The sequence below is a fragment of the Cuculus canorus genome, chromosome Z, assembly GCF_017976375.1.
Source record: "Cuculus canorus isolate bCucCan1 chromosome Z, bCucCan1.pri, whole genome shotgun sequence".
Lineage (NCBI taxonomy): Eukaryota > Metazoa > Chordata > Aves > Cuculiformes > Cuculidae > Cuculus > Cuculus canorus.
In genome coordinates, this window is record NC_071441.1 from 15,782,383 (window position 1) to 15,799,795 (window position 17,413).

The following is a 17,413-nucleotide window of genomic DNA, read 5'->3' on the forward strand; positions in this document are numbered from 1 at the left end:
TCTACTCATGCTACCCACTGAAGACTCTTCAGTCTCCTGTTACGAAACTTTATATCCATGAACAGATGAAAGTCACTTATACATTCCTCTCATCCATAGCTTACCAGATTATAAGTTCGGCAACTTGTTCTATGAATCTCTGCCTCCCAAGTACGCAACTGGAGTTCTCCCAGTTCTATCCAAAACAATGCAAAGCTCTCTACAACTACTTCTCACTTTTCTTGATTCCTCTTTTCCTCTTCTCAAATCTGTCTTAAACATAGTGTCCAAGCCTAACATGAGAGTCCCAATAACAATCTATCAGTGGTTTATGTGACACTGCAGTAACTTTTACACTGTCTTGTTCTTTGCAAATTTTAATAACTTGTTTGTTTCGTAAGCCACAGACACCAAGGCTTAGCTCTCTGGCAGGACCCTTCATCACATTTACCACAGACCCAACTGCTCAATTAAGTTTTTGAATGCAAATTTACCTACCCTTAATGAACGAATTAAATAGTAATACCCATAACAAATCATTTCATACATGTGTACTTCCATGGCTTCATTTACATCTCTACAAGCACAAATAAGTGTAAAAATGGCTATGTTCTACTTTTCACCTTACCTACTTTACTGCTCACTCCCGACTGGTGTGCACAGATAGAGCTGCATGCTGGCTCTTTACAGTGCACTCAGAACAATACAGCATGAAAGAGCTACTGCCTGTGCTCTGAGTGCAGGTAGGGAGCTTGCAAAACCCACTAGCATATTTTTAGTGACTCACTGTGGAACAGTTCTGAGAACCAATTTCATCATCACCCCTGGAGGAAGTCTGTTAATAACCCCAGCAGCGGCTCCATCCCTGCACAAGCTGCATAATTAAATAACGCAATTCCTTTACGATCACCAGGAGTCAAATCACAACACACTGCCTGCTGATGTACATCAGGTCAGAAAAATAAAGTAGCACGGGCAGGTAAAGACGCAAAATAAAATGGCAGCAAATGTGCTAGCACTCTACCATCAGCCACTACCACTGCTTCTCAAGAATAGGCCATGAGTGCAGGACGGGATAAACAGGACGTGGCACAGAAAAACAGAGCTCCAAAAACCTCTTCCTGAAGAATACTGGGGGGTGATTGAGAAGGAGGCGAGCTCCACTGGCAGAGCACATCCCTGGGTGTCTGGGGACAGACACCCCTGCACAGAAAGCACTGAGAGTTCCCTTTACATTTAATACATGAAATAAAATGGAGTGAAATGAAGTAATAAAACTAAATTAAAGCAAATTAAAATAAAGAAAATTAAATAACTTGCAATGACTACGTGTATTGAGTTACATGGATCGCAATTGCTTACTGATGCATAACACTAAAGTCAAATCTACACTAATAATACCACGAATACAATCAATGACTGCTGGGAAAGCCCATAATCCTTGGGTTTTGGGGTACCAGCACTCTGTTTTATTTTCAGACATGATTAGAAATCAGATTATGATGAATTTTCAGGGCATGGAGAGGAAAATGAAGAGCATAGAAATAGAATCTTTATCCTTGTCATTTTTTCTTTTAGCAGGATCAAATAGTAGTAGTATTCCTGACTTAGATAAATCATCATTACAGACAATTAATGTTAATTTCTTCCCAAGTAATTCCCAGAGTGCCTGCTAATTAAGAAGAAGATGCAACAATATTTAACTATAGCTCACTGACTCAAACAAAACAAGATAGTTATATATACTACTGAAAAATTAGTTGTTGTCTTCAGTCACTGATTCAAATAATTATTCTTTAGGATGACTTAAACCAGCATGTAGTTCCTCTTTGACCAAAATACAACGTATTTTATATTTTATTTACTTGTACATAGCTTACTTTCGATTTACAATCAACCACTCCCGGATATACATCTGAACACAGTCTCTGACATGTGAGTCCAGTTCAACCCTGGGGAGAAAAAAGCAACATATTGTAAATATTTCAGTACGTAGGTCACACCTTAAGGACAAATAAATTTATCTAAACATGCTGCTCAGATAAAGGCCTCTCTATTAGTCCTTTCCTTTATATTTATTTAACTGCTAAGGTATTGTTCGAGGTTTAAAGTATGCTGTGTACTGCAGGAATTCCCTGATGCATATTTTTGTTACTATGTTTATAAATTAATTAACATATACTAAACAGATCTAACTACTGCCACACTCTGCAGTTCCTAAATGTAAGACCAATGTTGCTACAAAATACAGTAAAATAAAAGAAATTATACCAAGGATCCATCAAAACCCATACTAACACATCTCAACATAGAGAGGTATTTTTTTTCAGAGGCTTCAGCTCCTCGACTCTTGCAAACACATAGTCTCTTGCATATTTTTGGTGTAATTTTCTCTTTCTCACAGAAAATAAGACAATTCTAAAATGGGCCTCCATGTTTTTAATCAGATAGCTTAATTAAACTTTAAAATCTAAGAATATATTACAATTTAATTTTATGATTTTCAAATAAGTCTCATTTAATGTAGGAGGTTGTCAGCGCTGGCTGGCAGCACGGATACGGATACGACAGATTGCAACTGAAACGTTATAAGCTAAAGTTGATACCTGTGAATTTCCTGTCATGATGTTTTAGCGTAATTACTCTATTATAAAAAATTTTAGTAACTTGTGCCGAAATCACTTGTTACATCCTCCAATCCAAGTGACTAAAACAGTAGGATACACATGCAATGCAGGAATGGGTGAAAGGTACGATACTTCTTAGCACTTTCTACCCATAACTCTTAAAACAGATTTGCTATCAGTTACTCAGATCAGGTAACAACCGATTTGGGTTCATGCTTGAGCTGCAGGATGGAGTCCTAGTCTATACCAGACCACTGTGTGCCCCTGACACCGCCTGACTGACAGAGCAAGTGGTCACTTTCTGCATGTTTCAGGTGGGACCAAATGTCCTGCTGTGCAAGCAGGCAGCACATTAGCCCAGTTTGGTCACTAGCATCCGTTTCCTGCTATGGTGCACTACATAGTCCGCACTGCCTGCAAGAGAATCTTTGGTGCATGCCCCTCTCCTGCTCTCATCTTCCCTAACACACACTGCCATCCTTGACTAGGATTTTCTGCAAAAGCACTAATATCAATAATGGCAGCATGAATGGCTGAGTGTGAATCTGCTGTGTAAAGAAACTGCTGAAATCATATTTGTTGGTATTGACTATTTGAGCTTTGCCTCTGACTCCTTACAAAACTCTCTGCAGTGCAAATCAGGCCTTAAAAGTGATTGTACAGCATGAGTCTGCATGTTCTCCTACTGGAAAAACAAATAGATTATTGTTGTTTTAAACAGGAGACATGCTCATAAGTAACCCTGGAAATGGGAGAAATTGTCATCTTATACTTTAAATCTCATTCAAAGTTGGATAACCTTTTACTATTCCTGTCCATTACTTAAATAAATGGGAACTACAACCATCAAAATATTCATTTTCCGACATCCATTCTCTCTCCCCAGTCCACAGGAAAACAGGAATTCATGGTAAAGACCAGAACATTTTTTACGAGTATCTTCAAGTGAAAAGCAGCTTCTTTGCAGATGTTACAGAATCCCCTAGGAGCTGTATGATTCAGAGAGTTCTCAGGTGACCTAGCATGGCACCTCACCTCTACACCTTCTGCTCGCCTGAAGCTCCAGAGAGATGCACTAGGCCAAGGAGGAACTTGAAGGCTGAGATCTTTTTTAGAGACAGTAATTCTCAGCTAGTCCACTGGTGGCAAAAAATTATATAAAACCATGGTTCCTGCTTAGCCTCATGGCATTTGATATGTTGGGCAGAAAACATTGATCAAATACTGCTGTTGTATTGAGCTCTACTTTATAGAGTGGGGTGGTATAAATAAGACCAGGTTGTAACGGCTTTTTCAGGAACAGAGAGGGATGTAGGTCTACCCTGTGAGCCAGAACAGCTAAGCCTATCCTTCCCCTCAGTATTCAGGTTCAGTACAGCAGTGAAAACAGACTGTGCTGCTCACTTCCTGAATACACTGGAAGGAGTCAGTCCCACACCCCAAACACGTTACACCATTAACTGTCTTTGCAGACATAACAGTTTGGGGCTAAACTGCTGCTGTCCTCATTTATCTGACTGTTACTGCTCGCAAAACTCAATAAGCCTTTGTGGTTCTACTTTAAGGTATCACTTACAGCAAAACAATCCTTGTATAATATTTTGTATACAATGCATAGGATTCTCCTAGATCGCATCAGAAAACTCCCCAATGCATCCCTCTTTCTCTTTCTGAAAAATTCTGTTGCCCTTAGTTTACCTGTTTATGAAATCAGCTTAAATACTTCCAGGAGGGTTGACCACCAGTATCAAAACATGCTACCTATTTTAATTTAAAAGCTGTTGAAAACAGTAGAAAGCTTCCTAATTATTTCATTCACCTCAGCCTGAAATCAAGAGCCACTTCTATGATAGAAATTAAAACTTCATTTCTCCCCAAAACTTTGTGAAACATCAACTATTTCCCCCATTTAAGCCCAAAAGGTACTGAGAAAGAGATGCTTAGTGATCTGACCAATGCTATACTACACATAGCTGGAAAAATAAAAATAAGAGATAAAAGCCTCAATCTTATGCTCACTACTTGATCAGAATCAACTTCCATCTATGGGATCACAGCTACAATGTTACTTTTCATTCTGCTGTCCTGTTCTATATTCATCTTCCTTGTCTATGCCTACCTCACTTCTGCTGCTACCAGATAGCTCAGGAAGCCGTGTAAGCAGTTTCATCTTCGGTTTTAAGTGTGTAAACACAGTCCTAACAGAATCGATGGCAAAGTCTATCTGTCTAAAGTTCAGCAAGTGCATAACAGCTCGCTGGATGCATGATCAACTTCTTCAAAACTTTAAACCCACAGCATTTTGGAGGGAAAGAAAGTCTCCTTACCCTTCTTCTGGCATAGAGGGCTGTAAGGTCCTGCATTCTTTGGGTGTAAAGGCAATGTCCAAGTCATCTTCAGGAAAGTCACCAAGTTCTTGTGCTAGTTCCGAGTCCAAGTTGTTCAGCCGCGACATTACAAAGCCTTCAAAATCTACTGGGTCTACTGCATCATAAAAAGAAGGCTAATGGAAGAAATAAAAAGGCGTTTATTTTAGCAACAATTTTTTTTTTCTTAATAGTGTAATTCAGGCTTATTTATTTAATTCTTGTCATTGAAATATTATTTATTAAATATCAGAAACAAGCTTCTAACATTGTATACAGAGCCAATGCATTTAATACAGGGAGAAGCTGCTAGTGAAATATTCAGTTAAAAAAAGAAAGGGAACAAAAAGAGAATAGCTTTAAAACACAAAGAAGAAAGGGAAGATCCTGTACCTAACCAATAAAAATAGCCTGTTTAGACAATAAAACATCTGACCAGTTGAGTACAGAGACCAGCACCTCATATTAATTTTATGACAAAAAAGAAATAGATTGAAAGCTACAACTTCAGAAAATCTGTAGTTTATGAGTTCTGGAAAGGCTGAGGACACCTCAGGATAGTGAAGCACAGAAAAGCAGTTAGAGCCTTGAAATTATGACACTGGAATAACTTATTTACTAAGAGGTAGCATTCTAGCAAAAAACAGCTATCAAATCATCGTTGCCTGTAAAACGCAACAACTGCATTGCAATATATGATTAGCCCACATATATTAGCCCAAACTGCCTTCTGAAGCTGTCAGCAACAGTCAGAACATAGATCTAATATTCTACTCCTATGGTGCTGTTGATGGGGTATGGGGAAAATAGAGCACCCAATGTCCCCGATACCAACACTGCCTCCATACTGAATGTTACTGTGGTTACTGCCTCACGCAGCGTGTGTTCTGGAGCTGTCCCCCTTATGCTCCTATATTTTTCTTCACAAATAAGATCCGTGGGCCAAAATCGTTAAGTCTTAACTCATTATTACTGAGTACTACTTGTGCAAGGTTCTCGTGAAAGCTGACAGCACTTTTGTTGAGTATGATGTGAACTCTGCACATAAAATCCTCCACAACATCAGGAATTTTAGCTCAACAGGGCGATGAGAAATTCCACAATTAATGAAATATGCAAAGATGCTCGACAGTGGCAAAGGTCTGGGTAACTCTAAACTAAAATGGCTCGCACACAATGTGCCACGTCAGTAACCGTAGATAGGAAGATGAGTTAAAGCTAACTAGTGGTAAGTATGATTTTTGGAGCCTTTTTAGCATTCTGGAAATATAGATGAGAAAATTATTCAGCTAAAAAAAACCCAGAAACATCTTGCAGATAGTGAAGCATATTTAGAAGAAATGTGCTAAAAATGTCTAAAAGAAGCAAAACAGTTTAAACTTTTGGAAAAATAGATGTGGTGAATACTCCTACAAATTATGTAGAAGAGATCTTTGAACCACCACCACCACCTGGCCCAGGTTCCTCTTTTATAGGGAAACTGTACTGGTTTCTGCATAAATAAAGTCTCTGAGCTCACATTTCTTCCTGCATATTTAAGGGACTGAATAACTCTCAGAAAGCACTTTTAGGAAAATCTCTCTTTTTCTTTCTTTCTATCCAGTGGGAAAACCTAAAGCTGACAGTTAAGTCCAGTAAATCATGAGGCAGCCAGCTGAAGAAAAACTCTATGTTGTTAACAAATTTTTATGTTAAGCACTATCTTTGCTTTGTAACTAGTGCAGGGCTGAGCATACTGGATCAACAGTTATGAGCTAACAGTGATCTTTATTAGCTATTGATTTTTTACTAGTCATCAGCACAATATCGTTGAAGTTCATTGACTGTACTGTTGCCAGTGGGGAAGACATTACATGTTAGTGCATGTATATATGAAGAATTATTTTAAAAAATAATTCACAACAGATTAATGTAAAACATAGCTTAAAGCATACAAATGTACATTCTACCTTCTCAGTTGCTGAAGATGTAAAGTTTTTCATACAAAATAATTTCGCTTAGGACAACTTAATTTTTGATTAAGCATTGCACTTCCTTTCAGAAATCACACTTTTCCATTCTGACAAGTCAAATGCATTGTATTTCACTGTTTTCTAACTTTTTCTAGTTGAAGTGTTAATAATAATCTTTAATCACTAGAAATGTGTGCTTTTGACTATTGCAAGTTAGACACAAATGTAAAAAAGATGGTAAAAAAGCTAAGCGCAGATGGAGGGCAACAGTCTCCCTAACGACTGGTGCAAATTATCAAGAGAAACAGAGATACTATTTCAACTGAGAAGTCAAAGCTCCTTTTCATGCATCATACAAATGTGCAAAACAACTATTCTACAGAAAATGCCACAAATCATTACTGCAAACATACCTTTTTAAAGACGATGGATTAGAGGCATGCAGATTGTGACAGCGCACAAAATGGCAGCTACGGTGTATTACTCAGTAAATGAAATGTTATCAGGTTTCTCAAGAGCAAAAGCAGTTGTCTGTATGTAGAAGAAGGGAATTAGCCTCCCCAGGCTGAGTAACCGCAAAGAACAAGCTGAAATAGCACAGCATTTCAGATTAAGGAAGTAAGTCGTGGCGGGAGGCCCTGACACACAGGAAATAACTGCTTACATCTAGTGTTTTACATTTTTCACAATCACTGGCACACGAAGATTTTTCGCGCTTCTACTCATCAAGTGTCACAAAAATTAAAAAAAAAAGGAGGTAGAAAAAAGGAGAGTATCAAAATCTTAGTCAGTTTCACCTATGGCAAAGTATGTTTGCAGAATACGCATCCTCCTGTAAAGCGATTAAAAAGATGTGGTATTTTTTCCATTTGTCATAAGGGCAGTGTCATATGGTCTGACTTCTTTAGGGAGGATTACACATGGAAGGCTGAAGACAATTTGGAGACATTTAATGGTTGACTCAATTACACTTTTGCCAATCAGGGCATACTTCAGTGTTCACTTAACATGCTTACACCACAGCACCAAAAAACAGATCAGGTCACTGTCTGCTGCTAGGTCTGGAAACTGTGAATTAAGCCAAACTAGCTAAGCCCCTAGCTTTCTTTTTTCCTCTTTTTTCACCGATCTTCTTTTGCAAGTGATCTGTGATCACCACACAATGCATTTACTTGATGAAATCGAATGTTTCCAAAAAAGAATGGATGTAATATACTCCAACATTTACCAGTTAACTTTGATTTGTAGTAGCATGCCAAAAGACACTCTATTTCAGGCTCCAAGGATGATTTTCTGTTTTTTTCAAATGAATATTTTCCTCAGCTCACCAGGGAATGTTTTTTAACAGTTTCAGGCAGAAGGCAGTGCAAAGCAGGATCATTTAAGAAGATGACTTAATCTACCCTAAAAACATTAAGCAATGGCGGTGCCAAACCTGTATAAAGAAGATAAACTCAGAACTTACCAGATGAAGACCAGAAAAGCCAGGGGTACTTAAGCTTCGTTGACAGAACTGTGCAAAGCCTGGCTGAAGAGTAAACTGCTTTCTTATTTCCGCAGAGGAGTGCCTTTAATTAAGCAGAGAAAGCACTTTATAATTACTATTATCCCCAAACAAATTTCAAATGCCAGATTTCGGCCAATTAAGTCCCCTGTCCCGGTGTTTAGAAATGTATTTTGATGATGTTCGAGACTCCTCTTGTTTCATAATTGATGCAAACCTCAAATAACATTTGCAGTCCTATATAATTCAGATTCTAATACTCTTCTAACAGATTTCTGTCATTATATTGTGGTCCTTGCAACTGGAAAAAGCTATGACAGAAAGAATAACCTTGCACTTAAGGGAAGTGTAACTGCAATCTGTACAGCAATACTTGCAGATTCATTTCTGCAAAGTAAAAGATACGGAATAATAGAGCAGAGGAAAAAAAATTAACATCACAGAGGCAAATATTTTAATTAACTAGTAAATGACCAAGAGATAAAAACAAGACAGGACCACTAACTGAACTGTGTAAGCCCAGACTTATGATAATAATGCAGGCTGATGTAGAATCATAGAATCATAGCATCATAGAATCACTAGGTTGGAACGACCCACTGGGTGATCGAGTCCAACCATTCCTAACAATCCCTAAACCATACCCCTCAGCACCTCAGCCACCTGTCCCTTAAACACCTCCAGGGAAGGTCACTCAACCACCTCGAGCAGCCTGTTCCAGTGCCCAATGACTCTTTCCATGAAAAACTTTTTCCTGATGTTCAGCCTGAACCTCCCCTGGTGGAGCTTGAGGCCATTCCCCCTTGTCCTGTCCCCTGTCACTTGGGAGAAGAGGCCAGCTCCCTCCTCTCCACAACCTCCTTTCACGTAGTTGTAGAGAGCAATAAGGTCTCCCCTCAGCCTCTTCTTCTCAAGGCTAAACAACCCCAGTTCCCTCAGCCACTCCTCCTAGGACTTGTTCTCCAGCCCTCTCACCAGCTTCATTGCTCTTCTCTGGACACGCTCCAGAGCCTCAACATCCTTCTTGTGGTGAGGGGCCCAGAACTGAACACAGTACTCAAGGTGTGGTCTCACCAGCGCCGACTACAGAGGGAGAATAACCTCCCTGGACCTGCTGGTCACACCGTTTCTGATACAAGCCAAGATGCCATTGGCCTTCTTGGCCACCTGGGCACATTGCTGGCTCATGTTCAGTCGGCTGTCAACCAACACCCCCAGGTCCTTCTCCTCCAGGCAGCTTTCTAGCCAGACTTCTCCTAGTCTGTAGCACTGCATAGGGTTGTTGTGCCCCAAGTGCAGGACCCGGCATTTGGCCTTGTTAAACCTCATCCCATTGGACTCGGCCCAGCAGTCCAGCCTGTTCAGATCCCTTTGCAGAGCCTCCCTACCCTCCAGCAGATCCACGCTTCCACCCAGCTTAGTGTCGTCTGCACACTTGCTAAGGGTGCACTCAATGCCTTCATTCAGGTCATTGATAAAGACATTGAACAGAGCTGGACTCAGTACCAAGCCCTGAGGAACCCGACTTGTGACTGGCCTCCAGCTGGAGTTAACTCCATTGACCACCACTCTCTGGGCCCGGCCATCCAACCAGTTTTCAACCCAGGAGTGTCCAGGCCAGAGGCTGACAGTTTCTGAAGCAGAATGCCCTGAGAAACTGTGTCAAACGCTTTACTGCAGTCCAAGAAGACTACATCCACAGCCTTTCCCTCATCCAGTAGTCGAGTCACTTTGTTATAGAAGGCGATCAGGTTAGTTTGGCGAGACCTGTCTTTTGTGAACCCGTGTTGACTGGGCCTGATTACCTGGTTCTCTTGCATGTGCTTCATGATAGCACTCAAGATCACCTCTTCCATGATTTTTCCTGGCACTGAGGTCAGACTGACAGGCCTGTAGTTCCCTGGATCCTCCCTGCAACCCTTCTTCACATCCCCCACAAGGCCTTCTCTGTTCACAAACAGCAGGTCCAGGAGGGCACCCTCCCTTGTGGGCTTACTCACCAGTTGTGTGAGGAAGTTGTCTTCCACGCACTCCAGAAACCTCCTAGACTGCTTCCTTTCTGCTGTATTGTACCTCCAGCAGATATCAGTAAGATCGAAGTCTCCCACAAGACAAGAGGTAGCGATCTAGAGACCATCCCCAGCTGTTTACAGAAGAGCTCATCAGCTGCTTCTTCTTGACTGGGTGGTCTGTAACAGACTCCCATCACAATATCTGCCTTCTTGTGGGCTCCTCTGATTTTAACCCACAGGCACTCAGTCCCTTCCTCACTGTAATTGAGCTCAAGGGTATCAAAGCACTCTCTAACATAGAAGGCTACACCACCTCCTCTCCTACCCTTCCTGTCCCGCCTGAAGAGTTTATACCCCCTCATGGCTGCACTCCAGTTGTACGAGTCATCCCACCATGTTTCTGTAATGGCAATGACATTGTAGTCACCTTGCCCTACAACAGCTTCCAACTCCTCCTTCTTATTGCCCATGCTGTGTGCATTACTGTAAATGCACTTCAGCTGGGCTGGCAAACCTTCATCCCTCATAAAGGGAATAGAGTTCATTCCTGATTGACTGGTCCTTGGAATAACTAACCCCACAGTGCCAATTTCATCCTGGCACTAAAAATGCTAAACAAATAAAAGCCTGAATTTAAAAAGCAGACTATATTGTTGCAGCTTAACATTTGAGGTAAAGAATTCTTAAGTGCTACTTTATTTACTTCAATGGGACAAGAAAGAGGCAGTATTGAATTCTTCAGAAATCCCAGAGTGATAATATGGTTGCATGTACTCAATCTGAAACCTGAATAATCAGAGTAGCTCAGTCATTTTTCATGCAAACAAATTAACTAATATTTAGTATGATTTAAGAATAATTATCCATAAGATGGTAACAAAACATCTGCAGTATTTCACCATGAACGTTCAGTTCAAGATTTTTAAAAGAACAAGATGCACTTAATCAGATTCCAAGTGAAAAAAAACCCTGCAGTCCACTAGGGCAGCCAAGTGGGAAGACAGGAAAAGAGAGGTAAGATTCTCCCTTCTGTATGAGACTCTTTCCTAACTCCAGCAAGCACGTGCAGGCATCTCAGAATTACCAGATGCCATGGGACAGTTTGTCTTTTTGATCTGCACCTTCTCTCCTCTCTGGTGCCTTGATTTCTATGACTACTATACCTATTCTGTGGCATTTAATCTCTTACTACTGCTTTTCTTAACAAGCACGAAAAAAATTAAACTCCACTAAATGCAGTTCTGCTCATGTTAAAAGACAAGCAACTCACAGAAAATATTAGAGGTATTAGTTTTGATTTCTAAAATAGAAGATGCATAAATAAGAGTAGTTGCTCGTGGGTCAAAAGGTCATGCCAAATGTGGATGGGACATTTCTCCAATCGGAAAGCAGTAGCAATTGCAGAGATCAAAGGCAGAGATACAGAGAAAGAAAAGAGATCCATTTGGAAGAGAAATTCCTACTCACTCATGACATTCCAAAATCAGACAGGATGAAAAGGGATTTTTTCAGAGGTTATTCAATAATTACATAAGCAAGAAACCACTTAGGGAGAGCGAGGAAGTCTGTGCATTCCTCAGACTATTTTTGTCCTATTTTAAAAAGAAGAGCTTCTTGTATATCAAAGTTATAGTTACAAAAAACTGCAAAAAAACTGTGTTACAGGGTATTGCAGAAGTTGTCGCTGTAAACAATGATATAACACGTCTCTGAATTACACCAGATAAGGGGTCATCAGACTCTTTGAAGAGGAAATGGTGTGAATTTTCATCTACAAAAGAGGAAGACTGCATGTGGATGAACGGCCGAAACTGCCATCTGGTAAAGCCTGCAGAAGCCCAGTTAATTGAGAGGAAATACGTTTCTCCAGAACACCAACATTAGTACCAGACTCTCCTCAATATTCACAGAAAGCACCCACAAAATAATTCAGTCCTTTGGAAGAAGAAACCTGTAACTGTTCAAGTTGAATTTCAAGTAGCTTAAGAGTAGTTTAACTGATTTAATTTATTTTTTTCATACCACTGAAGGAAGAAAGGGAGAAGAAATACAGTATCAATAATAGATTACAGCAAAGTTGGTTTGAACCAACTCAGAAATGATTGGCACACATCTGCTAAAAGACATTAAAGCAAAAGTTAGCTACCCCAACATAGAAAAAGGGTGGATGTTACAGTCAGAGATCAGCACAGAAAGTTCTGAAAACATGAGAGCAATGGTGGAAACAGAGGGCCTTCTACGTGGCTCTTTGATAATGCCAGAATGGCATTTCTGATCAAACAACTACCTCAGACACAACTGCAGGAAAACAGTGATCCACACTAACCTAGTACTTGTGATGTCCCAGTTCTTATGGAGGCTGCAGTTCATCTATGCCATGGACATACTTCTAACCTCTCTGCCACAGTCACCCTTAGCAGCAAGGCTGATCTAGCTATGTGCTAAAAACAATAACGAAAGAAAGCAAGTGATTAAGGATAAACAGAAAACAGTCCCTGAAAAATCTGAGCAAAAAAGGCAACTATATCTCTAGAAAGGATTACTCAAATAGTCATGGACCTGCTAGCTGATTGCTGCAAAATGCTAGTAGAGGAACTTACTGGACAATCAACTTATAAGTAGACAGAACATCAGGTACAAAACTGGTCTTCAGTTGAAGCAAAGGGACAATAAAATCATACTTAATATTAAAATGCACATCATCTTGCAATGCCTGTTTATTAAGAGCCTGATGATGAAGTGTATGATGGGCAACTAGAAACAGAGGATTGTAGTAGGCTATGGTTCAAAAACTTTGGCAGCTATAGGTATATTGGCTATTGTTAGGTAATGATGAAGAGCCAACATAGACTTATCAAAGCACAGTCACGTAAAAGCAATCCAACACTCTTCAGTGACAGTTTAACTGGCTTCAGTAAGGCTCTTGATAGTATCCTGACATTACTATAAGCCAAGTAAAGAGATGGAGGCCAGTTGGAATCATTAGAGCTGGCTCCAAAATTGGTTAAGAAAACATATTCAAGGTGCAGCCATCAATACTTCAAAAGAAGACTGTGAAGAGATGTGAGAGCACACTGGGATTCTTACTATCAAAGTTCTGTTAGTGAGTAAAGACACATGTAGGTCATATGTCTGAGCTACCAGCTTCTGGGCAACTGCAAGCCTTTTGTAGGTCAGCAATGGAACTTGGCAGCATTAATAGCTCTACAGACCTCATGTTGGTATCTGTCCTTTTGTTTAGGATAAAGCGGAAACTAGCTGAAAAGAAAAATGTGTAGATTTAGGTGAGTTTTTTGCACAGAAGTCACATGGTGTATTGCAAGATGGTGTAAACCTGTGGAAAGGTGAGAGTTGATGGCAGCCTAAGGCTCTTCTGAACTTCTTAGACCTTGGCTGCTGCATGGTGCTCAAGCAAAATAATGTCAATTCACTGCTCCACTCTGTGACGCCTTGGCCCTACCTGGATGATGATGCTGTACTACTCTAGTATAAATCTTAAAAAAGCTGGAACTTACTAGACTTCCTGAACCACCCAGATGAGACTGGAGGGTAGTCAAAAAAAAAAAACCCAAACCAAAAAAACCCCAAACCAAAACAACCAAAAAACCAGACTGATGCTGCTCCATCAGAATTTCATCAGTGTCTGACCTACTGGTAGATGCAATCCTCCAGCAGTTCTCCTAAACTACTAACAAAAAACTGAGACATAGTTTGTATTTCACAAATACTCTCCAATGCAAAGTGTACAGTTTGCATAATACATTAAAACAACAGTGTAACTGAAGTAACAGACTACACCTGGAGGTTCTTAAAATTCAATTTATTGTCTAGGTAAAATTCTGAGAAGTTTCTCAGTGCAGAGCTCATTGCAGGATTGGGAACTTTGAGTCTGGGTTATTTGTTGGGCCTAGATGAGGTATCAGGAGTGGAAGATAAACCAGCCATTTTTTCTTCTCTTTTTAACTTATATTAGGCTGAAGACCGCTGGGTTCTATAAATAAAATCATATGAATGTTCATAACACATAAAGCTGTTTGTGTTGTTTCACTGCAAGCTCTGCTCAACAATATAGTTCTTTAAAATATGTAGTTTAAAAGCAGGCACAATGTGCATTTTGCTACTATGCAGATGAAATGAAAACTTAAACACAGAACAGAGATTTAAAAATAAAAGAAAACAGAAAGAGAATTGCTTTAAAGACCATCTATTAATTAGAAATTGGAAATTTCTTAAGAAGAAAGCTGATTTTAAAAGTATGCTTCACATACCTACTGGATCAAGTTATCTGAAGTTACCTCCTATTAGAAGCTATCTTCTAGAGGGAATCGGGAAGAGTAATCTCTAACACCCTTACAACACCATTCTCTGAGGAACCGTCAGTTGTCTTTTGCAGGAATTGCAGACACAATTAGACAGCACGGAAATATGAAAAAATGAAATAGAAACTATAAGAACTATCCTTAAGAACGGAGAAACACATTCAAATGTATGCAGATGGTGGAATCATAAAATAAAACAGTGAAAACTCTTGCTTAACAGGTAAAATACTCAATCTTGGCTACCCTGAGGAGTAAACTCTTTCATCTGACACTGACACAGAAAGCTCTCAACTAGCTTTTGTTCTTTTTTTGAGCCTAATATGAAACTTCTCTAGTTACAACTAAAAGCAAGCAACAAAAAACTCTGGAAGAGAAAAAGATATCAATTACCTACCACTCTCCACTCCCACACACAAACAGACATAAAGGTTTGGGCAACAATCCAGATCTTTAACAAACAAACACAAGAATCTTCTTTAGAAGTCCTTCTCCTAGCACCAGTGGAACTGCCTGTTTTTCTTCTAAGTTTCTAATTAGTCCTTAAGGCAGCAAAGCTCTGCTTTGTTAGTCACTGTTCACAGTAGTGGCCAATCTGAACTAGCTGCTATTTCTTTGATGGCTCAGATAGTTTACATACTGTCTGGCACACCACTGCTTTGGGGTCTGCCACATTAAGACTCTGTATCAGCTACAGCAATAACGTTCCTATTCGAGACAGCTGAAATTTAACCACAACCTTCTCAATGCAGATGATGCAGGAGCAAAGAAAAGTCTAGGAGAGGAAATTGTGGACTTCATTAGGCTGGCAGCTTGTTACAAAGTAAAATGGGCAAGAGGTCACTTTTAATTTTCGTCCCAGCTCATCTATGCCATTCATTCAGTGAAGATTTTTCACTGCCGCTCATTTTTTGCCGTTTCTCCCTCCGGAAGAGACATAAGCATACACAAAATTTAATGTTCTAATACTGGCAGTGGAGGAAAAGGACAACCATATTTCATGCTACGTAAAGAAACCGAAGACATAGGATTTGTTTCTGATGAATCATGCTTTTATGCACTTTTAAATCACTGTGCTCTTTAGAAAATATGGAAAAGCTATGATATAATGCTTGAGAAGACACTGCATCGTTGACTGGTCGGCTCTTGCAAAGAAGTAGTTTTACGTATAATGTTTCATATGGTAGCTGAATGGTACCTCCTGGAAAGCAGAGTATAAAACAATCTTATCTGTCACCTTATTATAGTCTGATAATGATAGTATATGCAATACAGAGTTTCTAATGAATATTTCATGTAATGCTAACTAACGATGGCAACAAAAAATAAATTTTTGTGAAAACAACAGAATTCTTGTGTTGTCCCCATTAGCTTCAATACCATCACCATACAGCAATACATACACAAACCTTTCATACTGAAGGGATTAACCCTCATGTATCTTAAGAATAATTTTCTGTGGCTGATACAAAGCACTCTCTGCTTTAAGTACTAAAGCCCACACTGGCACCTCATGAAAAGTCCTTTTCAACTGACATGGCTGAAGAAAAGCTCTCTACCAAACATGCCCCTGAAGTTTCCAGAAGACTCTACAGGTCTCTGCTTCAGGGCAAAACTTCGTAGTTATGGTCTACTCCTTTCCCTCCATGCTCCCCAACATCCCCTCCCCCTCAGCTTGTTTCTTGCTAAACTGCTTAAATGTCTTCTAAGATCGTATATCCCCAATAACAACAATATAGGCAATTTCAAAAGCATTAGCAATCATACACAACATCTTCCTTTCATATTGTGACTTGATATGTAATAGAATTACATCAGTTTGGGTTTTTACATTTTGTTCTGTCTGTGCTATCCCACCAATTCACAACACGGTGATCATGAAACAAGTGCAATGATTTATCTTCCAGCTCACATGTATGATCTAAGCTTCACAAGGACTTTACTAAGAAAATGCTACCATAATGCTGATAATTTTGTAAAACCCCACACCAAGTTTAATAGTTTATCTGCTTTATAACAATAAAAACCCTGTAAATATATTCTAAGGAACTTTTTCTTTTAGCTACTACACAGCCATTTTTATTTTTATTGAGGTCACGGATGGTATTTTTATCAACAAGGAGAAAAAAAGCATATTTTGCCTCTCTCATGACTGATAACTTCAAAGAAATTCATAATATATCCACAAATAAGTCTTTAATAATGTGAGCACTTAAAAAACTAGAGGAGGAGATAATGCAAATGGCAAAGAACTGGAAAATAATTTATGTTAATATTTTGGCCCTTCATTTCCTAAGAAAACAGATTTTTGGACCTTTGGTGTGACCTTTCTGTGGCAGGAAAACCATGAGTTAGGTTTTTTCCCCCAGTTACTTTTTAGATTAACATTTTTCTTTCGAGCCATAAGCTTAACTAGAAAAAGTAGAATCTTTTATTAGGGCAATATACCTAAAAAAACCCCTGACCCAGTTTCAAGTACATGAAGAGGTACTGCCATTTTTAAAACAGGGAATTTTGATTGAACTTCAGTGGCAGCCAGAGCAGTAAATAAGATATACTCAAAAAGCTGGATCTTCCTCTCACACGCTTAAAAATAAAAATGTCCACTATTTGGCATATGTTAGCAAATACACTGTTAAAAAGAACATATTTTTGTA

General features: G+C 39.4%; 1 protein-coding gene across 2 annotated transcripts in view; it reads right to left on the reverse strand.

Annotated features, from left to right (window-relative positions):
* DOCK8 (dedicator of cytokinesis 8) overlaps window positions 1-17,413 on the reverse strand; it is a 91,030-nt gene that overhangs the window by 66,266 nt on the left and 7,351 nt on the right. Inside the window, exons 2-4 of one of the 2 annotated variants that reach the window (XM_054055122.1) lie at window positions 8,390-8,492; window positions 4,934-5,109; window positions 1,860-1,931 (exon numbers count right to left, since the gene is read on the reverse strand). In XM_054055122.1, coding sequence (XP_053911097.1) covers window positions 1,860-1,931; window positions 4,934-5,109; window positions 8,390-8,492 — 351 coding nt within the window. Of the gene's footprint in view, window positions 1-1,859; window positions 1,932-4,933; window positions 5,110-7,337; window positions 7,506-8,389; window positions 8,493-17,413 lie in introns of those variants that run through there. The other variant, XM_054055123.1, reaches the window with a different exon arrangement.